Here is a 22468-nt window from a genome sequence, read left to right as displayed (position 1 = left end):
GCAAATTTTGTCATCAAATTTGTCATCAAAGTCTGGCAATCTCTGGATTTATGTTGCTTTCAAGACAACTGGGAACTCGGAAAAAAGAAGGTTGAATCATGACGTCACTGATCTTCAGGTCGGAGCTCTGGAAATAGGTCCAAGTTCCCGACTTGCAATTCCGAGTTGGATGACCGTTCAAAACGTATTTACCCAGTCGAAGCTCATGTTTTCCCGAGTTCCCAGTTGTCTTGAACTCACTAAAGTCTGAGATTTCCCAGTTTAGAGTTTCCAGGTGTTTTGACGCGGCATAAGTCATATTGGATTGACTGCATGGCCAATATTGAATGTTTATCCTTTTAAGCTTGGAAAATAGACCCTTAAGCCTAGACTTGGACCACACACCCACTCCACTGAATAGTAGGCTAGTGATTGCTTTAAGCGAGAGCCATGATCTAAACACTCATGAATGACAATTGGAGATGTTAAAGAATAAGATGGGATGAAAGAATAGGCGAGATTTTGAAAGTATGATGTTGACATGATCAGTCCAATCAAAGGTATAGTAGATATAACGTGATTTGACGTAATTGTATCTGTAGCCAATGAGCTTGAGCCTTCTTGGATGTGCACTTCCAATGTAACTCTATGGCAGCTCCCAAGGGGCTTGAATTTTTGAGCTCTCCCTGTAGAGTTTGCGGCGATGAGTCCCCATGAGTGACAGAACACTGAGCCAATCATGGCCCAACTAGAGAACATTACCAACCCCTACGCTCCATATTTTCCGCTGGCTGTCCCACCACCACAGAAAGCACTGACCTAGGCTGAAACACCTGCATTTTGCAGCTGCCTTACTCAAGAAAGCAAAAAAGAGACCATGTTTGTAGGTGGCTTTATTAAGTCAATTATATATTTTTAATTTTTACATTGTTTGCAAACTGATATGTGACACGTATTAATGCCAAAATAACAGGCAAAACAGGCAACAACAAAAATGACGGGACGCCACTGGTTCTGTAAGAGATACAGACATGCTTCTCTCTCGCACCACAGCAACTGCCACGAGTTGGTCTCTAGGCTACAATATTGGGCAAATCATAAACCCGGGCTGGCCCAACCCCAATCAATTCTTAGAATATCAGGATCGAGCTGAAAATCTACATTTTCACATTCGGCAACAATTTTATTTTTTAGGGGGCAGTGGAATTACAGAGGAGGCAACTCAAAAAAATCACCACCCCATTCCACTACTTTGACAATAACTGATCCTACACCAGGCCTACATTTTCCTCATCAATCTACACATAATACCCCATAATGACAAAGCGAAAACAGGTAAAGACATTTCTGCAAATGTATTACAAATAAATAAGGTATTTCTGTTTTTTATTTGTAATACAAGTTTTCAGACCCTTTGCTATGAGATTCGAAATTGAGCTCAGGTGCATCCTGTTTCCATTGATCATCCTTGTGCCGTTTATACAACTTGTCAGAGTAAAAATCAAGCCATGAGGTCGAAAGAGTTCTCAGTAGAGCTCTGAGACAGGATTGTGTCGAAGGCACAGATCTGGGGAAGGATACCAACAAATTTCTTCAGCATTGAAGGTCCCCAAGAACACAGTTGCCTTCATCATTCTTAAATCGAAGAAGTCTGTAACCACCAAGACTTCCTAGAGCTGGCCGCCCGGACAAACTGACCGATCGGGGGAGAAGAGGCTTGGTCAGGGAGGTGACCAAGAACCCGATGATCACTCTGAGAGAGCTCCAAAGTTCCTCTGTGGAGCTGTGAGAACCTTTCAAAAGGACAACCATCTCTGTAACACTCCACCAATCAGGCCTTTATGGTAGAGTGGCCAGACGGAAGCCACTCTTCAGTAAAAGACACATGACAGTCTGCTTGGAGTTTTTGAAAAGGCACCCAAATGACTCAGACCATTAGAAACAAGATTCTCTGGTCTGATGAAACCAAGATTTAACTCTTTAGCCTGAATGCCAAGCGTCACGTCTGAAGGAAACCTGGCAGTATGCTTAAGGTGGTGGCAGCATCATGCTATGGGGATGTTTTTCAGCGGCAGGGACTGGGAGACTAGTCAGGATCAAGGGAAAGATGAATGGAGCAATGTACAGAGAGATCCTTGATGAAAACCTGCTCCAGAGTGTTCAGGACCTCAGACTGGGGTGAAGGTTCACCTTCCAACAGGACAACAACCGTAAGCACACTGCCAAGACAATGCAGGAGTCGCTTCGGGACAAGTCTCTGAATGTCCTTGAGTGGCCCATTTAACAGTATAGCTTCCGTCCCTCTCCTCACCCATACCTGGGATCGAACCAGGGACCCTCTGCACACATCGACAACAGCCACCCTCGAATCATCGTTACCCATCGCGCCACAAAGCCACAGCCCTTGCAGAGCAAGGGGAACAACTACTTTAAGGTCTCAGAGCGAGTGACGTCACCGATTGAAACTCTATTAGCGCGCACCACCGCTAACTAGCTAGCCATTTCACATCGGTTACACCCAGACAGAGCCTGGACTTGAACCCGATTGAACATCTTTGGAGAGACCTGAAAATAGCTGTGCAGCAACACTCCCCATCAAACCTGACAGAGTTTGAGAGGATCTACAGCGAAGAATGGGATAAACTCCCCAAATACAGGTGTGCCAAGCTTGTAGCGTCATACCCAAGAAGACTAGAGGCTGTAATCGCTGCCAAAGGTGCTTCAACAAAGTACTGAGTAACGGGTCTGAATATTTATGCAAATGTGATATTTCAGTTTCTTTATTTTCAATACAATTGCAAAAACATCTTAAAACCTGTTTTTGCTTTGTCATTATGGGGTATTAGGTGTAGATTCATGACCTGCAGCATGGTCAAGCAAGTTAATGTTTTTGACCGTTTACTAATAACTACTGAACCACAGAGTTACCTCAAGTCAGCACATAGACAACAGGAGCACTGCCTCTGCTATTCCAGCACCGTTTCAACTTAAACAATTAAACATCATCCAAACAACAAGACTGTATGCTTAGTTTAATACATTGAAAACAAACTTAAACATACCAAAAACAACGTAGCCCAATCAATGTTGCTAAATAGCATGTGGCTGTCTATGGTTCTGATTTGTGTGTGTGTGTGCGTGCGTGCGTGTGTGCGTAAAACCAAAACATTTGAGGGGGGGTTGGATTGCTACACCAGGCACAGTTGAGCTCAACGCTGATTGGCTAATTATTATTCCCCAAAAAATATCAAGGGAGGCCAAATGCTTGCTGGCATCAATCAATAAAATGCCATACTTGGTCCCGAAAGCTTCAGATACATGAGCTACACATACAGAGACAGAGGGGTGCTGTTTCCCTCACCTGGATGATTTCTCCGGTGAGGTTCAGCCACTTGTGAATTTATGGAAAATTAGAGACAAAATATACATTATTTTATAATTAAAAACATTTTATTGATCAAATATTTTGGGAGGCCTGTCTTCCCTTGTCATCTATGAATACACGCCACTGCGTCTGCAGTAAAACCTCATACACCCAAGTGCTTCTCTGGAGCTGCCCCCACAATTGACACACACCGCATTTTCCACCAATACTACAAATTCCTTTGTCCCATGCCCTCCTGCACACTTCTGCCATCTCGGAATTGTCATATGAAACACCTTAGTGGGTTCGGCACAATGGCTCTCACTGGATAACTGATATATCCTAAAGTGACTTTATCAGGTAAATATTCAAAACTCAAAAGGACAGACAAAGTCTTCTTGGTTTCACCACACTCGCCACCGGGTCTGCGTCGCACCAAACGGCAGCCATCACAGACAGAGGGAATTTCCATTTCAGTTGCTCCACCTCAACAATTAACGCCACCCCATTAATCACTCCTTTCAAAGGCACCTTGCTCCGGAGAGCAAAGCAAGTTACAGGTCTTGTCCTTAGTCGCGTTACACTAAGTGCCCCCTCCCTCTGGACAGAAGAAACACAGAAAATCATCACAGGAGCAGATCGTGGACTACAGGAAAAGGAGGGCCGAACAGGCCCCCATTAACGGGATGAAGTGGAGTGGGTCGAGAGTTTCAAGTTCCTTGGTGTCCTCATTACCAACTGGTCCAAACACACCAAGACAGTTGTGAAGAAGGCACAACAACACTTTCTCCCCCTCAGGAGACTGATAAGATTTGTCATTGGTCCACAGATCATCAAAAAGTTATCCAGCTGCACCATCGACAGCATCCTGACCGGTTGCATCATCACCTGGTTTGGCAACTGCTCGGCATCTGACCGTAAGGCTCTATAGAGGGTAGTGCATATGGCCCAGTACATCACTGGGGCCAACCTTCCTGACATCCAGGACCTATATACTTGGCGGTGTCAGAGGAAGGCCCAAAAAATTGTTAAAACCTCCAGTCACCCAAGCCATAGACTGTTCTCTCTGCTACCGCACGGCAAGCGGTACCAGAGCGCCAAGTCTAGCACCAAAAGGCTCTTTAAAAGCTTCTACCCCCAAGCCATAACCAGACTATTTACATTGACCCCCCCGCTGTTTTTACACTCTGCTACTCGCTGTTTATTATCTATGCATAGTCAAATTACCTCTACTAACCTGCACCCCCACACATTGACTCGGTACAGGTACCACCTGTGCACAGCCTTGTCATTGTTATGTAATTTTCTTGTGTTACTTTTCCATAAAAAAATTGACGTTATTTAGTAAATATTTTCTTAACTCTATTTCTTGAACTGCATTGTTGGTTAAGGGCTTGTAAGTAGCATTTAACGGTAAGGTCTACACCTGTTGTATTCAGCGCACCTGACAAATAAAATGTGATTTGAAGTCCACTTTGAGCTACTTTCACCGATTTTAATAGTACCCAATTTATTTTCTACCCAGTCTGAGACTACATATGGATCAGCCAAACGAAAGGGAAAAAAATGTCCAAAAATGTCACTCCCACTGGGCCCAAATCATCCTTTGCGTTTTCTCCATGCTTCTCTTCTATCTTTACAACTGTTTCCCTCTGGGCTGCATGTCTTAGAGGACACGTCTTAGTGAAGGGTCAATTGGTCCAGTCATTTTAATATAAGCATAATTGGACGCCCTGCAACGCCCCCAACATCCCTGCGCAGGCGCAAATCACTGTCTGTACGCGTCCGTTCGTTTCCATGGTTGCCATTCTTTACAACTGGAGAATAACATTGGTGAGTGTCTTTTGACATTGTATAAACCAATCCATAATAACAGCGTCTCTCAGCTTTTAACATTTTCTCCCACACTAATAAACTGTCTAAACCGTTTTAGATAGACAAGCAAACCATAGTTGTTGGTGGTTGTTTCCTAGGGGAGCAAGAAGCATAGCAAAGCAAACCCAGTTCTTGCTAGGCTAGTTCAGTAGTCAACATAAAGTGAGAATCAAATTATAGTATAGGCTAACGTTAGTTCATGAGCCAGACACCGCAAATTGGGCCGTCGGGCACACTTCGTGTGATGATGTCTCATTGTGATTTTTTTGATGTCCAAGTGTTGTGCGAAAGCATTGCAGCAATGGGAGCTTGCTGTGTGTTATCGCTCTTTCTTTCTTCCCTAAGTTACCTATTAACATGGCTGGCAAAACTTCAAACGTTACAATTTGTCAACACGTGCGAAAAATGTGCTACAGAGGTAAGGTTAGATAGTAGTCCTCTATTATTTTCAAGGTTCTGAACAAAGTGTTGAGTTAGCTAACTAATTCTCCACAACAAGTAAAGTTGAAGGCCATGTCAGCTTCTGACAGCTAACGTTAGCAGCTAAGCCTAAGAAATGTGTGAAAATATCGAGAATATTCTATTCTGAATATGTCATTTAGCTTTTTGATAGAGGTTTTGCAAGTGAACAAGCAGCAGGTAAAGTAAACATCTGTGCACACCTACTGTACTGTAATGAAAGCAGCATACTGACAGTGACAGTTCAACTACAACCAAGCTCTCAACTTTTTCCTCAGCACAGCAGTACAAAATGGAAGGTAAAAAGGGACCTGAGCACGGAAAGATCTATGTCAGGTTAAAGGATGAACACAGAAAACCCTGTCCACTAAAACCAGAGGTTGGTTTAAGCCTGTGGGACGCCGCTGAATCGGACACAGAGAGCTTGGTCCAGGAGAGGGACTACCAGTTTGAGCTTCAGAGGCGAATTGGTGTCGAGTCTGGTGACCAAAACATGACACAACCCCAAGAGGAAGACACAGATGGCTCATGTCTGGATGAGGGGGAACTTCATGTCTATGATAGTCTCGAGGTATCAGCACTCAGGCAGAACAAAAACAACGTCCAGCAGCAGAGCAGAGACAAAGAGGTGTCCAGGTAGGCCCTAAACCTTTGCTTTATCACCACTGCTATATGGTGATGGTTATACTGTCATCGTAACCTAAGCAAACTGAAAACTAGAGTGCCCTGTACTACTGCATGGAAGTAGACCTACATATAACAACAACCAAAGTAGGCCTACACAATACACTTGCAACTCATGTAAGGACCATTTTCATCTGCCACATCAAACAATAGTGTAGAAATCAAGTCTTGAACCATGTTGTTCACATTTTTTGCATGACTCAGCCTATACTTAATACTGTTAGGATAACCGTCTGTGTAGGAGAATGAAAAGTAAATAGGTTTGCGATCCAGAAGGGGTAAAATAATAGATTTCTCATAAGACATTGTGCTGAATATCAATGTGACTCTTCAACAAATGTGTCTAATGTTCAAAATGTATTTGCAAAGCAGGACATAAATATTATATTTGTCTCATGATGCAGATACGAGGCAAAAACACCATTCATAAATGGTCTGCCATAGAGATTCAGTCAATCTGCCAAGTTCATCCAAATTCTATTATGCATGGGATGGATCCTGACAGATTCTCAGCCATTTGAAATAGTCCTTCAGATAATGTGACCGGTGTAGATGCATAATGTCAAGTAGGTATTCATATCACTGGTAATAGGCCTAAACATTATCTTATACACTGAACAGAAATATAATTGCAGCATGCAACAATTTCAAAGATTTAACTGAGTTACAGTTCATATAAGGAAATCAGTCAATTGAAATGAATTCCTTAGGCCCTAATCTATGGATTTCACATGAATTCCTTAGGCCCTAATCTATGGATTTCACATGACTGGGAATACACATATACATCTGTTGGTCACAGATTCCTTTAAAAAAGTTTGGGCCGTGGATCAGAAAACCAGTCAGTATCTGGTGTGACCACCATTTTCCTCATGCAGCGCAACACATCTCCTTCGCATAGAGTTGATCAGGCTGTTGATTGTGGCCTGTGGAATGTGTCCCACTACTCTTCCATGGCTGTGTAAAGTTTCTGGATATTGGCAGGAACTGGAACACACTGGTGTACATGTCGATCCAGAGCATCACAAACATGCTCAATGGGTGACATGTCTGTTGAGTATGCAGGCCATGGAAGAACTGGGACATTTTCAGCTTCCAATAATTGTGTACAAAACCTTGCGAGCATTATCATGCTGAAACATGAGGGGATGGCGGTGGATGAATGGCACGACAGGATCTTGTCACTGTATCTCTGCATTAAAATTGCCATCGATAAAATGCAATTGTGTTTGTTGTTCGTAGCTTATGCCTGCCCATACCATAACCGCACCGCCACCATGGGGCACTCTGTTCACAACAGTGACATCCCCAAACCGCTCGCCCACACGACGGAATACACGCCATCTGCCTGGTATAGTTGAAACTGGGATTCATCTGTGAAGAGCACACTTCTCCAGCGTGGTAGTGGCCATTGAAGGTGAGCATTTGCCCACTGAAGTCGGTTACGACGCCGCTCTGCAGTCAGGTCATGACCCTGGGGAGAACGACAAGCATGCAGGTTAACTTCCCTGAGATGGTTTGTGACAGTTTGTGCAGAAATTCTTTGGTTGTGCCATCCCACAGTTTCATCAGCTGTCTGGGTGGCTGGTCTCAGACAATCCCGCAGGTGAAGAAGCCGGATGTGGAGATTCTGGGCTGGCGTGGTTACACGTGGTCTGCGGTTGTGAGGCCAATTGGACGTACGGCCAAATTCTCTAAAACAACGTTGGAGGCAGCTTATGGTGGAGAAATTAACATTCAATTCTCTGGCAACAGCTCTGGTGGACATTCCTGCAGTCAGCATGCCAATTGCATGCTCCCTCAACTTGAGACATCTGTGGCATTGTGTTGTGTGACAAAACTGCACATTTTAGAGTGGCCTTTTATTGCCCCCAGTACAAGGTGCACCTGTGTAATGATCATGTTGTTTAATCAGCTTCTTGATATTCCACCTGTCATGTGGATGGATTATCTTGGCAAAGGAGAAATGCTCACTAACATGGATGTAAACAAATTTGTGCACAATATTTAAGAGAAATACGCTTTTTGTGCGTATGGACATTTTCAGGGATAATTTATTTCAGTTCATGAAACATTGGACCAACACTTATCATGTTGCTTGTGTTGATATTTTTGTTCAGTATATTTTCCCAAAGTAGACTTTTAAGACATTTTCAGTTTGGTCAGTAGGTGGCAGTAGTAGATCATAAGTGGCACCTCAAACTTATTTGTCTTCTTCACTATGGTTGTGCATCTCAAAGGGTAGTGTAGCCTATAACATTAGTGTAAACATTTATTTTTTAATGTATTTTTTCCCGTTGTAATGTTTGAACAAGCTGATCAGATTTCAGTTAAACTAGATGTGCTATTTATTAAAATATTTTCTGGAACATGTTATGTTGTACACTAAATCATAATCAGAAGTGTCCAAAATACAAATAGGCTACAGGGGAAGTAGGCCTACAGGGCATTATTTATTGATAATTATGTTTCAACCAACTGTGATTGTTTTAAAATGAGCCAAGGCATTCCACTTTTTATTTTGCTTTTCTGAACATTAGAACAATTCAAGTGAATTATGCCATTATTGCGCTATTTACTTTAGGCAAATTAGTGCTTCACTTTTAATTAGGTCTAATCTGTTTATTGAATTTGAAAATACTGTTTTCAAGTACACAAATTATTCAAAATGAAGATTATAATACAGTGCTTATGTAAAATGTTATATGGAAAACTCCAGCAACAATAAAGCATTTTTCTCACTAAACAGCACATGGAAGATAAAAGATGAATAGCGTTCATTCTTCACTCAACAATGGAACAAGGCCAATAATTGAGCCTGATGCACGCATTGGCAAATTAATTGAGCTGTCAGCAGACGCGTCAGGCTAATTTAGGTACTTTCCAAGTAACTGCCTTCATTTAAGGCAAATTAGATTTAAATTTTGTTGGAGGTTATCACAATAAGTGGTCACTCTGCTGTCCATTAACTGGCCGGCTCTTCATTGTCAACATGCCAGAGACCTCTCTGATGCAGGAATCTGAAGATAGGACCCCCACATCTGTTTTTCACTCTCCCCATCTACTGGAACTGTTTCCTCACTGACCTCGCAATAATAATTTCACCCTAAACAAAGAGGGGCTATTCTCTCATTGTTGGTCCCGGGCAGATTGATGCCCGCCAAATGAAGATCCACTTCACCACGTAGGCCCACATTGTTTCAGTGAAAATGACCATGGCAAATACTCACAAAAGGGTCAATTTCAGATGGTCTGCCCTGAGAACAGTCCCAATTTCCCAGCGTCATAGTCTCATAGCCTCGCCATTGACCGGCTCTGTCCTCAAAGCCGGGCGTCCACATTCACAACAGTGGGCATTTCACACCCATGTATAGCCTACTTGTCATTCAATCAATGAATGTCCCCATTCAAGCACCTCTATTCATCCAGTGCAATATTTTTCTGTTTACCTCGTGATTTCTTTTGAATGCTGATAAAGTAACACATTTGAACATTTTCCATAATCTCTTTTTACTTCCCCCACAGTTCAGTTTTTATTCTTACACTGTTTCTTGAAATCAACCGAGTACATTTTGTTGCGTGTTTGGTCATTATCTCGACTACCATATAATAGCCTATGGGTGTTGTTTTGTGCACGGTAAAGAAGACGTCGTCCAGCTGTGTTGTATCCATAATAAATTCTCCAGCTTCTCCAGTCATTACTGAGCCATCCCTTACCCTTTTGGCCTCATTGAGTGAAGTGCCCTACACCTAGGCAGCCCCGGGCAGGGGCATCATGAGATGAGGAGTACGCTTCCCCTCGTCCGCCAAGCAGCACAACAAAGAGGCACTCTGCTAATTATTTTAATGAGATCTTTTCATCCCCGTTAGAAGGGGCACATTAGGTAGCAATTTCAGTCCATTTTCTAAGCTGAAAATTGCCATTTGTGAACCATTCGCCAGTAGTAGTCTTCAGACACTCCCTCATTATTGGATAAGGAGATGAAAATATGAAGATTACGTATAAATACAGGCAAATAATGTGCTGATGTCAAATTCAATTTGGAACAGCGGCTTGTCTGTTCAAAGAAGGACTCACTCTCATTGTTTAAGGACACCATCAGTATTGTTGAGGTGTACAGTAACACCTATTGTACTGCTGACCTCTCAAAGCTTGTTGTGTTCTTCGTAAAATCTTTATTTTCAGGAATGGAGGCCTATGGTCCTAGTACTTTTGTATTCAAAGACAATAATAGGATCTTCCATTTCTTGGGAAGATATTTTATTTCATCATAGGCCAGCCTATTATACCTTTTATGATGTTTTAATCATTCACATTGGTCTTTCCCATTATAGTGTTCTGATTTAGGTCGGTCACTAAAGAAAATGCAAATTCCACTAGTCATGTAAATTATCTACTAATGCTTCTATTCTCAAACTTGCAGACAGATCCACTTCGATGACACCTATGCAGAATTGCGCTACAATCCCAACTGGAGGACTAATCTTGAGGGAGCTCGACAGTTCGACAGGATGACCCCACAACTTCCCCTCGAGGAAGAATCCTACAACTCGGATGAACAATCTGAGGAGAGCCATAGCGAGAGAGGACAGGAGCTTTCAGGGAGTGGAGGACACACATACATCTTTTCCCGCAGTCCAGCTCTTGCAGAGAGTATGACTCCAGAAATCACAAGTAACGAACTTCAATCTAAACACCCCCTAACGTCTTACCACCTCCATCCACTGCAGAATGAAGTTACCAGAGAGGTTTCACCTGCATTTTCCTACCACCTTCATCAGAACCAAGTTATAGGGGATAGCTTGCCAGAGTCCACCCACGCAAGTCCTGGTGTGCCATCTGAAAAAGCCATGGAAAGAAACCCACACCAGAGAGTCAAGGCCAACCGAGGTGTGAGGAACCCAACCAATGCCACTGGTGGTGAAATCCAAGCTAGCTCTCCTGACCTAGAAGACCGTTACAGGGAGACACATGACAGATACGATAGAGCGTTTCAGTTACAGAATTCGATGTCCTCTAAATCAAATGGTTCACGGCACTTGTCCAGCAGAAAGCCAGACATACCAAGGGAGGACATCATTGAACGCAACAGAGTGACACTGGGGATCAACACAGCCAAACAGGGCTCGTACCTGAGGGCACATGTACAACAGAAGGAGATGAAATCAGACAGCCCAAATCAGGTAGGCTTATGTGTTGATAAGCTGTGTTTTTTCATAAAAGGTTTCTGAATTTGTGGTTGTGTATGAAGGCAACCACAGGTGGCCTCTCCTGTTTATTCCAATAATTTTTGCCCTCTTGTTGAATAGGCAGGTAGCCTAGCAGTTAGAGCGTAGGGACAGTAACCGAAAGGTTGCTTGTCCAAATTCCAGAGCCTGCAAGGTGGAGAAATCTACCCTTTTGCTCCCCGAGCGCCGATGATGTGGATGTCGATTAAGGCAGCCATCCGCACCTCTGATTCAGAGGGGTTGGGTTAAATGCGAAAGACATGTTTCGGTTGAATGCATTCAGTTATGCAACTAAGTGTCCCCTTTCCCTAGGTTGTAGTATAAAAACCAGCCACTAGGAGCTGCACAAACATACCGATAACTCTTTATCTCCTTTAAAGGAATAGTTTATACCAAATCCAAAAACTCCCAAGTGATTCCATACTCTGTCCCTGGAGTGCAGAACTGAGACTGCTGCAAAAACGGGTCATGTGACTATGCAGGCCTCGCTTTGTTTCGTTGTCAGTGAATGCATGATTAACAAATCTGTGGACTGTGGACAAATTCATAGTTTCTTTGAAAGTGTACGGTCGAATTAGCTGTTTTTGTCAATAGTACTATCGGTTTGGAGTCTGGAAATATGTAATTTTCTACCTAAAACATGCAATTATTTTATATAGCGTACTGTCACAGCAGCGAAAATAGGTAACAACTGCACTTGTGGGCACCCTCATGGGGGAGACCCTGCTATGTAGAAACGTCACGATATGCCCTTATCTAGAGATTGATGTCACAGTTTTTATTTTGGAGCTGGTGCGAAAGTTGATCAAGTTAGGCCTATCGCAGGTAAGGTTAATTATGCAAAGTGGAAAAAGAGATGGCAGCAAGAGAAAGCTGGTGTTCGGTCCCTGGCTGCACTTTATACAGGAAATCAAGGGAAGAAGTTTCACAGTTATCTGGTAAAAGATAAGCAAAAGATGGTTAGTAGCAGTTAGAAATAGTAAATACAATGTAGGCTACATACTCCTGCAGCCAACCTTACATCGCTGTGTGTGTGTGTGTAGCAAGCACTTCAGCGACGAAGCATAGGAACAAGATATGCAATCTGAAATGATGGGGACAGAAAACCGAAGGATACTTAAAGATACAGCTGTTGCTACTGTATTTCTATGGACTGGATCTGGCGCAGTGCCAAAATACAAGGCGTGTTTGAGAAGGGAAAGCGACAAAGCAAGCGTGCAGAGGTATGTAGTCTAGCCTCATCCTTGAAGTTTGAGGTGTTCTTATTGTGTTATTAGACCAGTGGTGGTCGATGCTGTTTAAGATGAGGGAGGATCATGGCCTTATTTCTATTACAGCATATTGGATGACTGTCATTCATATTCCATTCACCCAGTTCAATGTAACATCGATAGGTTTAGGCTACTACATGATGCTCAAATTTTCCCTATACCCATCATGAGGTTGCTACAACCTAGTCTATGAATGAAAGTTTACGACGTAGGTGTACAGGTCGAGAGAATTTTGAGTAATCAAAGTGACAGACAGTGACACATTCAATATCACCTTGCACACTCTTGGCTGCATCTAGCTGATCTAGTTCTTTTTATCCCTGTTTCGTTCCGTTTGCTTCCGCTTTAAAAAATGTTTTTCAACAGAATCGGTGGAATGAATACACCTCTGATCACACGCAAACACAGTTCACTTTCATAGCAGCCACATGAAAACAGCATGACCACTATGCTCCTTGTATATATAATTCCTTCTCGCTACTATCTACACTCTGTTCTCCTCTCACCTTTTCCCTTCGCTTGTGGACTTCAGTGCATCACATCAGCAATCCAAGCCAAACCTTCATATCATGACCACTAATGCACTAATGCTACACACAGCCTACATCGTTGTCAAATCATAGTCAACATAGATACTAGAACTAACACGTTAGTAAACCCTCTACATTCATGCAGTACAGTCAGAAAGCAGTTTAGCAGTTACACCGGCGGGCCCCGGTGGCAATAAATTAACAAAACCAGAAGCTTACCTTGACTTGGGAGCGTTCCAGAGCCATAGCCAGCTAGCTAACATAGCATCCCTCTCTGTTTGAGCCGGGTGTTTGAGTAGGCTAAACTAGCTATCTGCATTGCTAGCTAAGTGAAGGTCAACGTTTAAAAAGAAATACAACCAAATATAGCTCTCTCTCGCTATCTTGCTTCTCCTTCATTTTGGAAGAAATTAATTTGTTCAAAACTGTTCAACGATTGTATTTCTCTCTCTTTGAGTCAACTACTCACCACATTTTATGCACTGTAGTGCTAACTAGTTGTAGCTTACGCTTTCAGTACTAGATTCATTCTCTGATCTTTTGATTGGGTGGACAACATGTCAGTTCATCCTGCAAGAGCTCTGATAGGTTGGAGTACTCCTCTGGAAGTTATCATAATTACTGTGTAAGTCTATGGAAGGGGCGGCAGGTAGCCTAGTGGTTAGAGTGTTGGACTAGTAACCGAAAGGTTGCAAGATCGAATCCCCGAGCTGGCAATGTAAAAATCTGTTGTTCTGCCCCTGAACAAGGCAGTTAACCCACTGTTCCTAGGCCGTCATTGAAAATAAGAATTTGTTCTTAACTGACTTGCCTAGTTAAATAATGGTTAAAAAAAAGGGCATGAGAACCATGAAACTCCTAGGTTTTGTATTGAAGTCAATGTACCCAGAGGAGGACAGAAGTTATCTGTCCTCCGGCTACAGTTACGGTGTTACCCTACAGAGTGCTGCTGAGGCTACTGTAGATATTCATTGCAAAACAGTGTGTCAATTATCAATTATTTGGTAACGTTAATATATTTATTATAGTTTTATCTAAAAAAGAGTTATGGTATAAATGACATTAACTAAGGAGGATGGCCTCCCCTTCTTCCTCTGAGAAGCCTCCACTGATGTATTGTTTCTAAAACAATACAATTATTACTAGTAAGAAGTAATGTGGTATATTGTTGAATGACATTTTTAGTGACCTGAGTCTTTTAACCAAAATATCACAGATGAGACAAACATTTCCACCTGCCCCTTTAGGTTGAGACTAACTAGTAGAAGTGTCATTTCTTCCCTAGCAGTTGAAATTCAAACATAGAAAAACAACCTAGCTTGTGAATAAAACAATGTAAATAGCCAAGAAACACAAGGACAAACATCTCACTTCAGTAGACTATTGTTTCAAGTAAATTAGACCAACTTTTATGCCTGTGCACAGCGCTTCTAAAAATGAATCTTTCACTGAGCTCTTCACATGCGCACAGCCCCCAGCCAGGCAGTGTTGCAGTGCGAGGTGGAATAGGCTATTTTGGATTCGTAGTTCTTTGACTTTGTGCGATTCATTTACTAGCTATGAAACAAAACGTCAGAAATACTTTGACATTTTTATTTTACTTTAAATGTGATCATACTTGACCATTTTTATTCACAAATGCGAGTGAAATACTCGCACTGTGGAGCTCTGACCACCCGCCAACATAGCTGGTGAAATGGACATCTTAACTGCCAATGCCAAAATCTACCCTCATTTGGCTGGTGGTGGGTGTTAATGTTAGGCCCTGATGCATTCACTGACAACAGAGCAGAGTGAGGTCTGCATCCAGCAACTTCACAAGTCACATGACCTGTTTTTGCAGCTGTCTCAGTTCTGCACTCCAGGGAGAGAGAGAGGGAGAGGGCAAACTACACTGAACTAGCTCCAATGTATGACATCACTTAGGAGTTTCTGGATTTGAGTAACTTCTCCTTTACCCTAATCTCTACTAAACGCACTACCTGAAGTGTGTGTTGTGTATATCAACAGGGCGTTTAATTGTTTATTACATTTCTTTAATCTAATAATCTCACCGGTATAGTGAAGAACTTGTCCTATTCTACTCAAAGGCCTACATAAATAAGCAATTTTACTGTTGAAAACTATATACAGTGCCTTCAGAAAGCATTCATACCCCTTGACTTTTCCAAATGTTGGTAAAGCCTGAATTTAAAATGGGTTACATTTAGATTTTTTGGTCACTGGCCTACATACAATACCCCATAATGTCAAAGTGGAATAATGTTTTTTGAAATGTTTACAAATGAACTAAAAATGAAAAGCTGAAAAGCTGAAATGTCTTTAGTCGAATAAGTTTAGGAGTAAAAATGTGCTTAACAAGTCACATAATAAGTTGCATGGACTCTGTGTGCAATAATAGTGTTTAACATGATTTTTGAATGACTACCTCATCTCTGTACCACACACATACAATTATCTGTAAGGTCCCTCAGTTGAGCATTAAACTTCAAACACAGAGTCAACCACAAAGAACAGGGAGATATTCCAATGCCTTGCAAAGAAGGGCACCTAGTGGTAGATGGGTAAAGAAAAAAACGAGACACTGAATATCCCTTTGAGCATGGTGAAGTTATTTTGGATTTTGGATGCTGTATCAATACACCCAGTTACTACAAAAATGCAGGCGTCCTTCCTAACTCAGTTGCCGTAGAGGAAGGAAACCACCCAGGGATTTCACCATGAGGCCAATGGTGACTTTAAAACAGTTACAGTTTAATGGTTGTGATAGGAGAAACTGAGGATGGATCAACAACATTGTAGTTACTCCACAATACTAACCTAATTGACCGAGTGAAAAGGACGACGCTTGTACAGAATAAACATTTTCCAAAACTTGCATCCTTTTTGCAACAAGGCACTAAAGTAATACTGCAAAACATTTGTTATGTTAGGGGCAAATCCAATACAACACATTACCGAGTACCACTCTCAAAATGTTCAAGCATAGTGGTGGCTGCATCATATTATGGGGAGAAAAAAAAAGAAGAAAAAAAAAAAAAAAGGAATGGAGCTAAGCACAGACAAAATCCTAGAGGAAAACTTGGTTCAGGCTGCTTTCCACCAGACACTGAGAGATTATTTCACCTTTCAGCAGGACAATAACATACAACACAAGGCCAAATCTACACTGGAGTTGCTGGGTTACAGTTTTGACTTAAATCTACTTGAAAATCTATGGCAAGACCTGAAAAGGGTTGTCCAGCAATGATCAACAACCAATTTGACAGCGCTGTAACACATCAAAATGTGGAATAAGCCAAGGGGTATGAATACTTTCTGTAGACACTGTACATAAAGATATTGTTTGCTAGAACACCCCACTGTAAACTACAGTGTTATGTGCCATTTGGCACCTATTTGCTATTATACCAAACAAAAATATAAATGCAACGTGTAAAGTGTTGGTCCCATGTTTCATGAGCTGAAATAAAAGATCCCAGAAGACAAAAAAATATGCACTAAAACATATTTTTCTAAAAAGTTGTGCACAAAATTGTTTACATCCATGCTAGTGAGCATTTCTACTTTGCCAAGATAATCCATCCTTCTGACAGGTGTGGCATATCAAGAAGCTGATTAAACAGCATGATCATTACACAGGTGCACCTTGTGCTGGGGACAATAAAAGGCCACTATAAAATGTGCAGTTTTGTCACACAACACAATGAAACGGATGTCTCAAGTTTTGAGGGAGCGTGCAATTGCAGGAATGTCGACCAGAGCTGTTGCCAGAGAATTGAATGTGAATTTTTCTACCATCAACTTCGTTTTGGAGAATTTGGCAGTATGTCCAATCGGCCTCACAACCGCAGACCACGTGTAACCATGCAGAGCCCAGGACCTCCACATCCTGCTTCTTCACCTGCAGGATCGTCTGAGACCAGCCACTCAGACAGTTGATGAAACTATGAACTGTAACTCAGTAAAATCATTGAAATTGTTGCATGTTGCATTCATATTTTTTTCAGTATAGATAATAATTTTAAAAGGTTAGGCTAATTCACACTCACAATGAGTTAGCCAAGGCAATGTCCTATAGACTGGTTGGTTGTTTAGCAACAAAACCGAGGCTTGCGCAACTATGGGTCAAGACAGACGGTTTGGCTTAGATTGACAACATGTGAACTATATTTCGTCTCCAATGTTTATTGACAACATAAATACTTTTTCACAATGAGCCCTTATTGTCGCTCAAATACATCGTTATAGTTGTTGGTTAGCTAGCTAGTAATTTGTAGCTATTGTAATGTCCCTGGGTTTATAAGCGCGGATATCGACTCTGCCGCTGGCGCATGATTTTGCGGCACAGTTGATAGCGAGCTGGACTTCGGGCTAGAAGGTTGAGGGTTCGAGACCTGCTCCCTGCTGTTTCATTACATTGGTGTCAGAAGTGATCGGACCTTGCATCCACGACAGTGCGTGTGCTTGGCTGGTGAGCGCGTTCCTATAAGACGTTGAGTTGCAAGCTAGCGCGAGGACGCGCTCTTTGAAAGGAAGGAGTAGTGTAACGACCCTGGGTTTAAAAGCGCGGATATCGACTCTGCCGCTCGAGGCTGCTTTTGCGGCACAGTCGATAGCGCGCTGGACTTCGGGCTAGAACGTCGAGAGTTCGAGGCCTGCTCCCTGCTGTTTCATCACACTATATTAGCATTGACATGAAATCAGTAAAAACACCTCAAAAGAAGACATGGTGTCAATAATAAGATGAAACGAGCCACTTACTATTCCCCACATGGTAGTTTCTTGTCATTCTTGCTAGCAATCCCGCCATCCAGAATCACAACATGCTGACTTCTGCCCCATTGAAGCGTGCACGTCGTTTTTGTGATGTTGTCAGCTAACACATCTACGCTACTCATGCAGTGAGTATAAGGCCTTTTTACTATGGAATTGTACATATGGGCTGGACACTTTTTAGTTGTTTTTTATTCTTGGGGTTAGGTGTACTGTATATGGTATGGGAGAGGGCTGTCTTGGGGTTTTATTTATTGAGTTGCTGGTATTTAATACCTATGATGCTGCCTGTGATGTGTTTTGTAATGCCATAATACTGACTTTAAATTCTGCCCAGCGTCTCTGGAGAGAGGTGATTTACATGTGCTGGGTCAATATTCAGTCTTGTTAACGTCCATGCATTTCCTTTTTTTAAATCGCAATATTAAGGTGAGATTGGCATTTACGATGCAGACGAAGGCTTTGCATTGACCACTGATATTCCGTTAGAAGTATTACAGAGTACTTCTATAGCACCTCACTGAAATAAATAATTATATGTGAAATAATTTTTGTAGCTGGTTTTCAAATGCATAAAACATTTACAGGCAAAAGTATTCATACCCCTTGGATTTCTTCACATTTTATTGTTACAAAGTGGGATTAAAACTGATTTAATTGTCATTTTTTTGTCAAAATCTACTCAAAATAGTGTAATGTCAAAGGGGAAGAAAAATAAGATTGTTTTTAGATGAATGCATATGCAACGACTATACTTTAGTTATCCAATAAGTACTCAGCCCGTTTGTTCAGGCAAGCCTACATTAGTTCAGGAGTAAAATTTGGTCTAACAAATCACATAATAACTTACATAGACTTACTCTGTGTGAAATAATAGAGGTTGGCATGATTCCTCTGTCCCAGATACATACAATATCTGTAAGGTCCCTCAGTCAAGTATTGAATTTCAAGCACAGATTCAACTAATCTTTAAAAAAATGTTAGTATTTTTCTTACCCTTTGACATTACAGTATTTTGAGTAGATTGTTGACAAAAAAATACAATTAAATCCATTTAATCCCACTTTGTAACACAAAATGTGAAGAAATCCAAGGGGTATGAAAACTTTTGCAAGGCACTGTATATGAGAAAACAGACTTTCGTTCAGGCGACAACAGCAATTGGCTGTTGAAATAAAGGCTAGAGCTAGACAGTGTCTTAACATTACATGATCCAACACAGATGCCTTAGTATTCACACTCTTCTGATGTGAGGATTGTCCGATTTTTGGGGGTGGGCAAAAGCCTTCTCTAAACGTATCAATTGTGTTCCTATATATTAAACATGTTGCCAGGCTAAATGGTCTGCTTCACATTGATGTTATCTTTTGAATCCTCTCAATGGCAAGTATGAGTCAGATTATAGGCTTCCTTTCCTTAATCATAATATTTTAACATATCTTCCTAGTTTCTCCTTATATCTTTTTAAATAAAAGAAAGTAATAGGCTACATTTTTCAGTCGAACCAGACTGATGCCCATCCATTTTTATCATCCAAGATATGAATATCTCATTTCTTTGTCGACTCACATGGAAACTACAGAATATGCAGCAGCGAACTCTGACCTAGTCTGGAAAATTAATTTGGCAGGAGCAATGCCGTTTTCAATTGCTATCCACTCTGAGAAGGGAAAGGGAGCCATGTCTGCCTATCTAGTGCCTATTATGAGTTGATCTGTACAACAGTAGCTATTAAGAACATCAGAGAGGCATGGTTACCAATAGTCTTTTAGATATCCCCCTGCACCTGGCACAGGCGCATAATTGGCTGAGGACGGTAGCCTGCTCCCTCTGTGCTGGGGTACACTGTATGCTTCCCCGTGTAGCTATATCACTAAACCCTTTTCCCCCATCTACCATCTACTCATCTGAGCCCCTAGGCCTGTCACAATGTCTTGTATCATCCAGATTAGCATAGTCAAGAGCTGTTAGCATTGTGGCATGTAAACAGAGCCAGGCCTTCTCCCTCCCCTAAACCGTCTGTTTTGCCAGTCTCCTTTGACTTAGCGTGTTATTTTCTCATTGCTACTACTACTAACCACACAACATATTTTACTCGACGGGTGACATTGTGGATAAAGATTCCAGTCACCAATTTGCATGCAGTGTAGGCTAAATTGTATTTTAGTGCATTCGTTTGAGAATGATCAGGCTAGTTTGTGTTACCGCCTCCTTGATGTAATCCAGCACCATGAAATTAAGCAGTCCAATATTCTGAGAACATTTGTATAAGGTTTAGTTGTTGTATAATTTGTATAAGGATAACCTATTGGCGCAGATGGAGGCTCAATCTTCAAACAGCAGAACAAGCACAAGTCATTATATAATGATTACCAGGCCAACTCATTCTTTTCTGATATGATTTTTCTGCTGCATATTGTGCGTTTCCTTCTCTTTCTCCACAGTGTCCTTCAAAAGAGGCCAATTTCCTAGACAAATCGCATCAGTTTCACCGCCATCATTATCCAAGCCCAGCTAACCATGCTCTTTATGCTCTTTTTAAAAGGCCCCATTTGATTTTTGACAGACAAGACTGTCTGAAATCAACTTGCATAATTAGCAGTGTTATTAAAATGTACACAATCTTGTAATGCGGCAACTTTGTAGCCGGCGAGTGTCAGGAGCAACGATGGGCTCCAGCAGTGGTCCCCTTTGATAAAGACAGAAGTAGCAGCAGCAATCTTCAGCTATTGCACTCAGCCCGCTGAGTCCCTCGCCTGTCTCTCAGGCCCTCACTTCAAAGCCATGGGACATAATGTACAATCTCTTAATAGTTTTAGACCAAAGCTTCCCGGGGGCTCTCGGCCACTGTATAGCCTACCTCAGTGTAAACACCTAATCAAGATTGCCTGGGCCTGGCCACAATAGCAACCAAATAGCAATCCAAGATCCGCGGCCCTTTGAAGTCTTCATTGCAAAAACTGATGTTTCCTGGGCGGCTCAAAGTAAAATGGCATGCCCAATTGCCTGGACTTTGTTGTGGCTCGTCTCGCCAAGAGGAGGGCAATTACGGGCCCCAATTTAGCAGAATAGATATTACACAGCTTACAATGCTCAAAATGCAATTTGGCTTAGATCATTTGGCTCCAATTGATTGGGATTTTTATAATGGGTGACAAAAGGCAGTGTCAGGGGGCACGGGCAGAGGTTGTGGTCCTGTCTTGCCATGGGAAAGCTGGGGATTGAGAGGTGGGTGGGTGGGTGGATACTGTCATTGGTGGAGTCATTGACACCTGTTACTGATCTACACACAAAACAGCTGCTGCTCCACCAGTGTCAGGCTTGGGGACACACAGGACAACACCTGGACCATTAGACAGCCTATTAAATTACTAGAGGGGCTATGTCATAAATCCTTAAAGTTCCAGAATGGTGTGAAAATGGCAGCCATATTGGTCAGGGAGAAATCCAAACCAGTCTAATTGGAATTAATGGAATTAATGGCAGTGGAGGCATCGTCGTGATTTTACTTATGCAGGAAAATAAAAGTAAGGCATGTGATATATCAGAAATTGTGTAATCGATTTATTGTCAACCTAAAATATTGCCATATAATTGTAAATAGTTTGTACAGGTTTTTCACCAATTTTCTGTATAAATAGCCTCTAAAATATATGTTAACAGGCCATACATGTCTACATTTTTGTTTTCTTGGAAATATGTAAGTGCTTGTTGCATTTACAACTTGTCTAAGTCCTATCATCAACTGATTTCAGACAGTGTACGGCTGTGGATTGACTGCATTATTTGAATGGAATGTTGGCATATTGGCAGTTAATTTGAAAAATCTATGGGATGATTCCTCTAAAACTGGCTGGCTAGACGGCTAGCTAACAAACATACAGTGCAGATAAATTCTTGAAATTCCTTATTTTACACAATAACTTATCACAGCACTGGCAAACCATGATTGACCAACTCCCTGACCAAAATGGCTAACCTTTATCCCATCATAAGAAGGTTCATGTCCATTCTAGTATTCTAATTCCCAGTTATATGATCTGGACACTGTCAGGATCACCTTGAGTTCTATGTGCCAAATAATCAACACCTAACTTAGTTACAAAACCACCCCTCAAATGTCAGCATTTAAGCGGAAGAGTTTTTCTGACATTTGACATTGAAATGGTAATGATACGATATAGGCCTAGTTTTCCCTAGTTTCACATTGAGAAGTTAGGCTACTACTCATAAAACGTATTTCAATTTTCTGGCAGCCATTTTTTTTGCTGAATATGCCATAACATCACATGCACCAAATC

General features: G+C 41.7%; 1 protein-coding gene across 1 annotated transcript in view; it reads left to right on the top strand.

Annotated features, from left to right (window-relative positions):
• Nucleotides 1-5101: 5101 nt before the first annotated feature.
• The window catches only part of jhy (junctional cadherin complex regulator), a 34616-nt gene continuing 17249 nt past the window's right edge, over nt 5102-22468 (top strand). The window contains exons 1-3 of the mRNA XM_045716261.1: nt 5102-5176; nt 5961-6313; nt 10786-11545. Of these exons, the coding sequence (XP_045572217.1) occupies nt 5141-5176; nt 5961-6313; nt 10786-11545 (1149 nt within the window). The 5' untranslated portion in view covers nt 5102-5140. The remainder of the gene's footprint in view (nt 5177-5960; nt 6314-10785; nt 11546-22468) is intronic.

The sequence above is a fragment of the Salmo salar genome, chromosome ssa04 (genome assembly GCF_905237065.1).
Source record: "Salmo salar chromosome ssa04, Ssal_v3.1, whole genome shotgun sequence".
NCBI classification, from domain to species: domain Eukaryota; kingdom Metazoa; phylum Chordata; class Actinopteri; order Salmoniformes; family Salmonidae; genus Salmo; species Salmo salar.
This window is presented reverse-complemented; position numbering and strand designations above follow the sequence as displayed.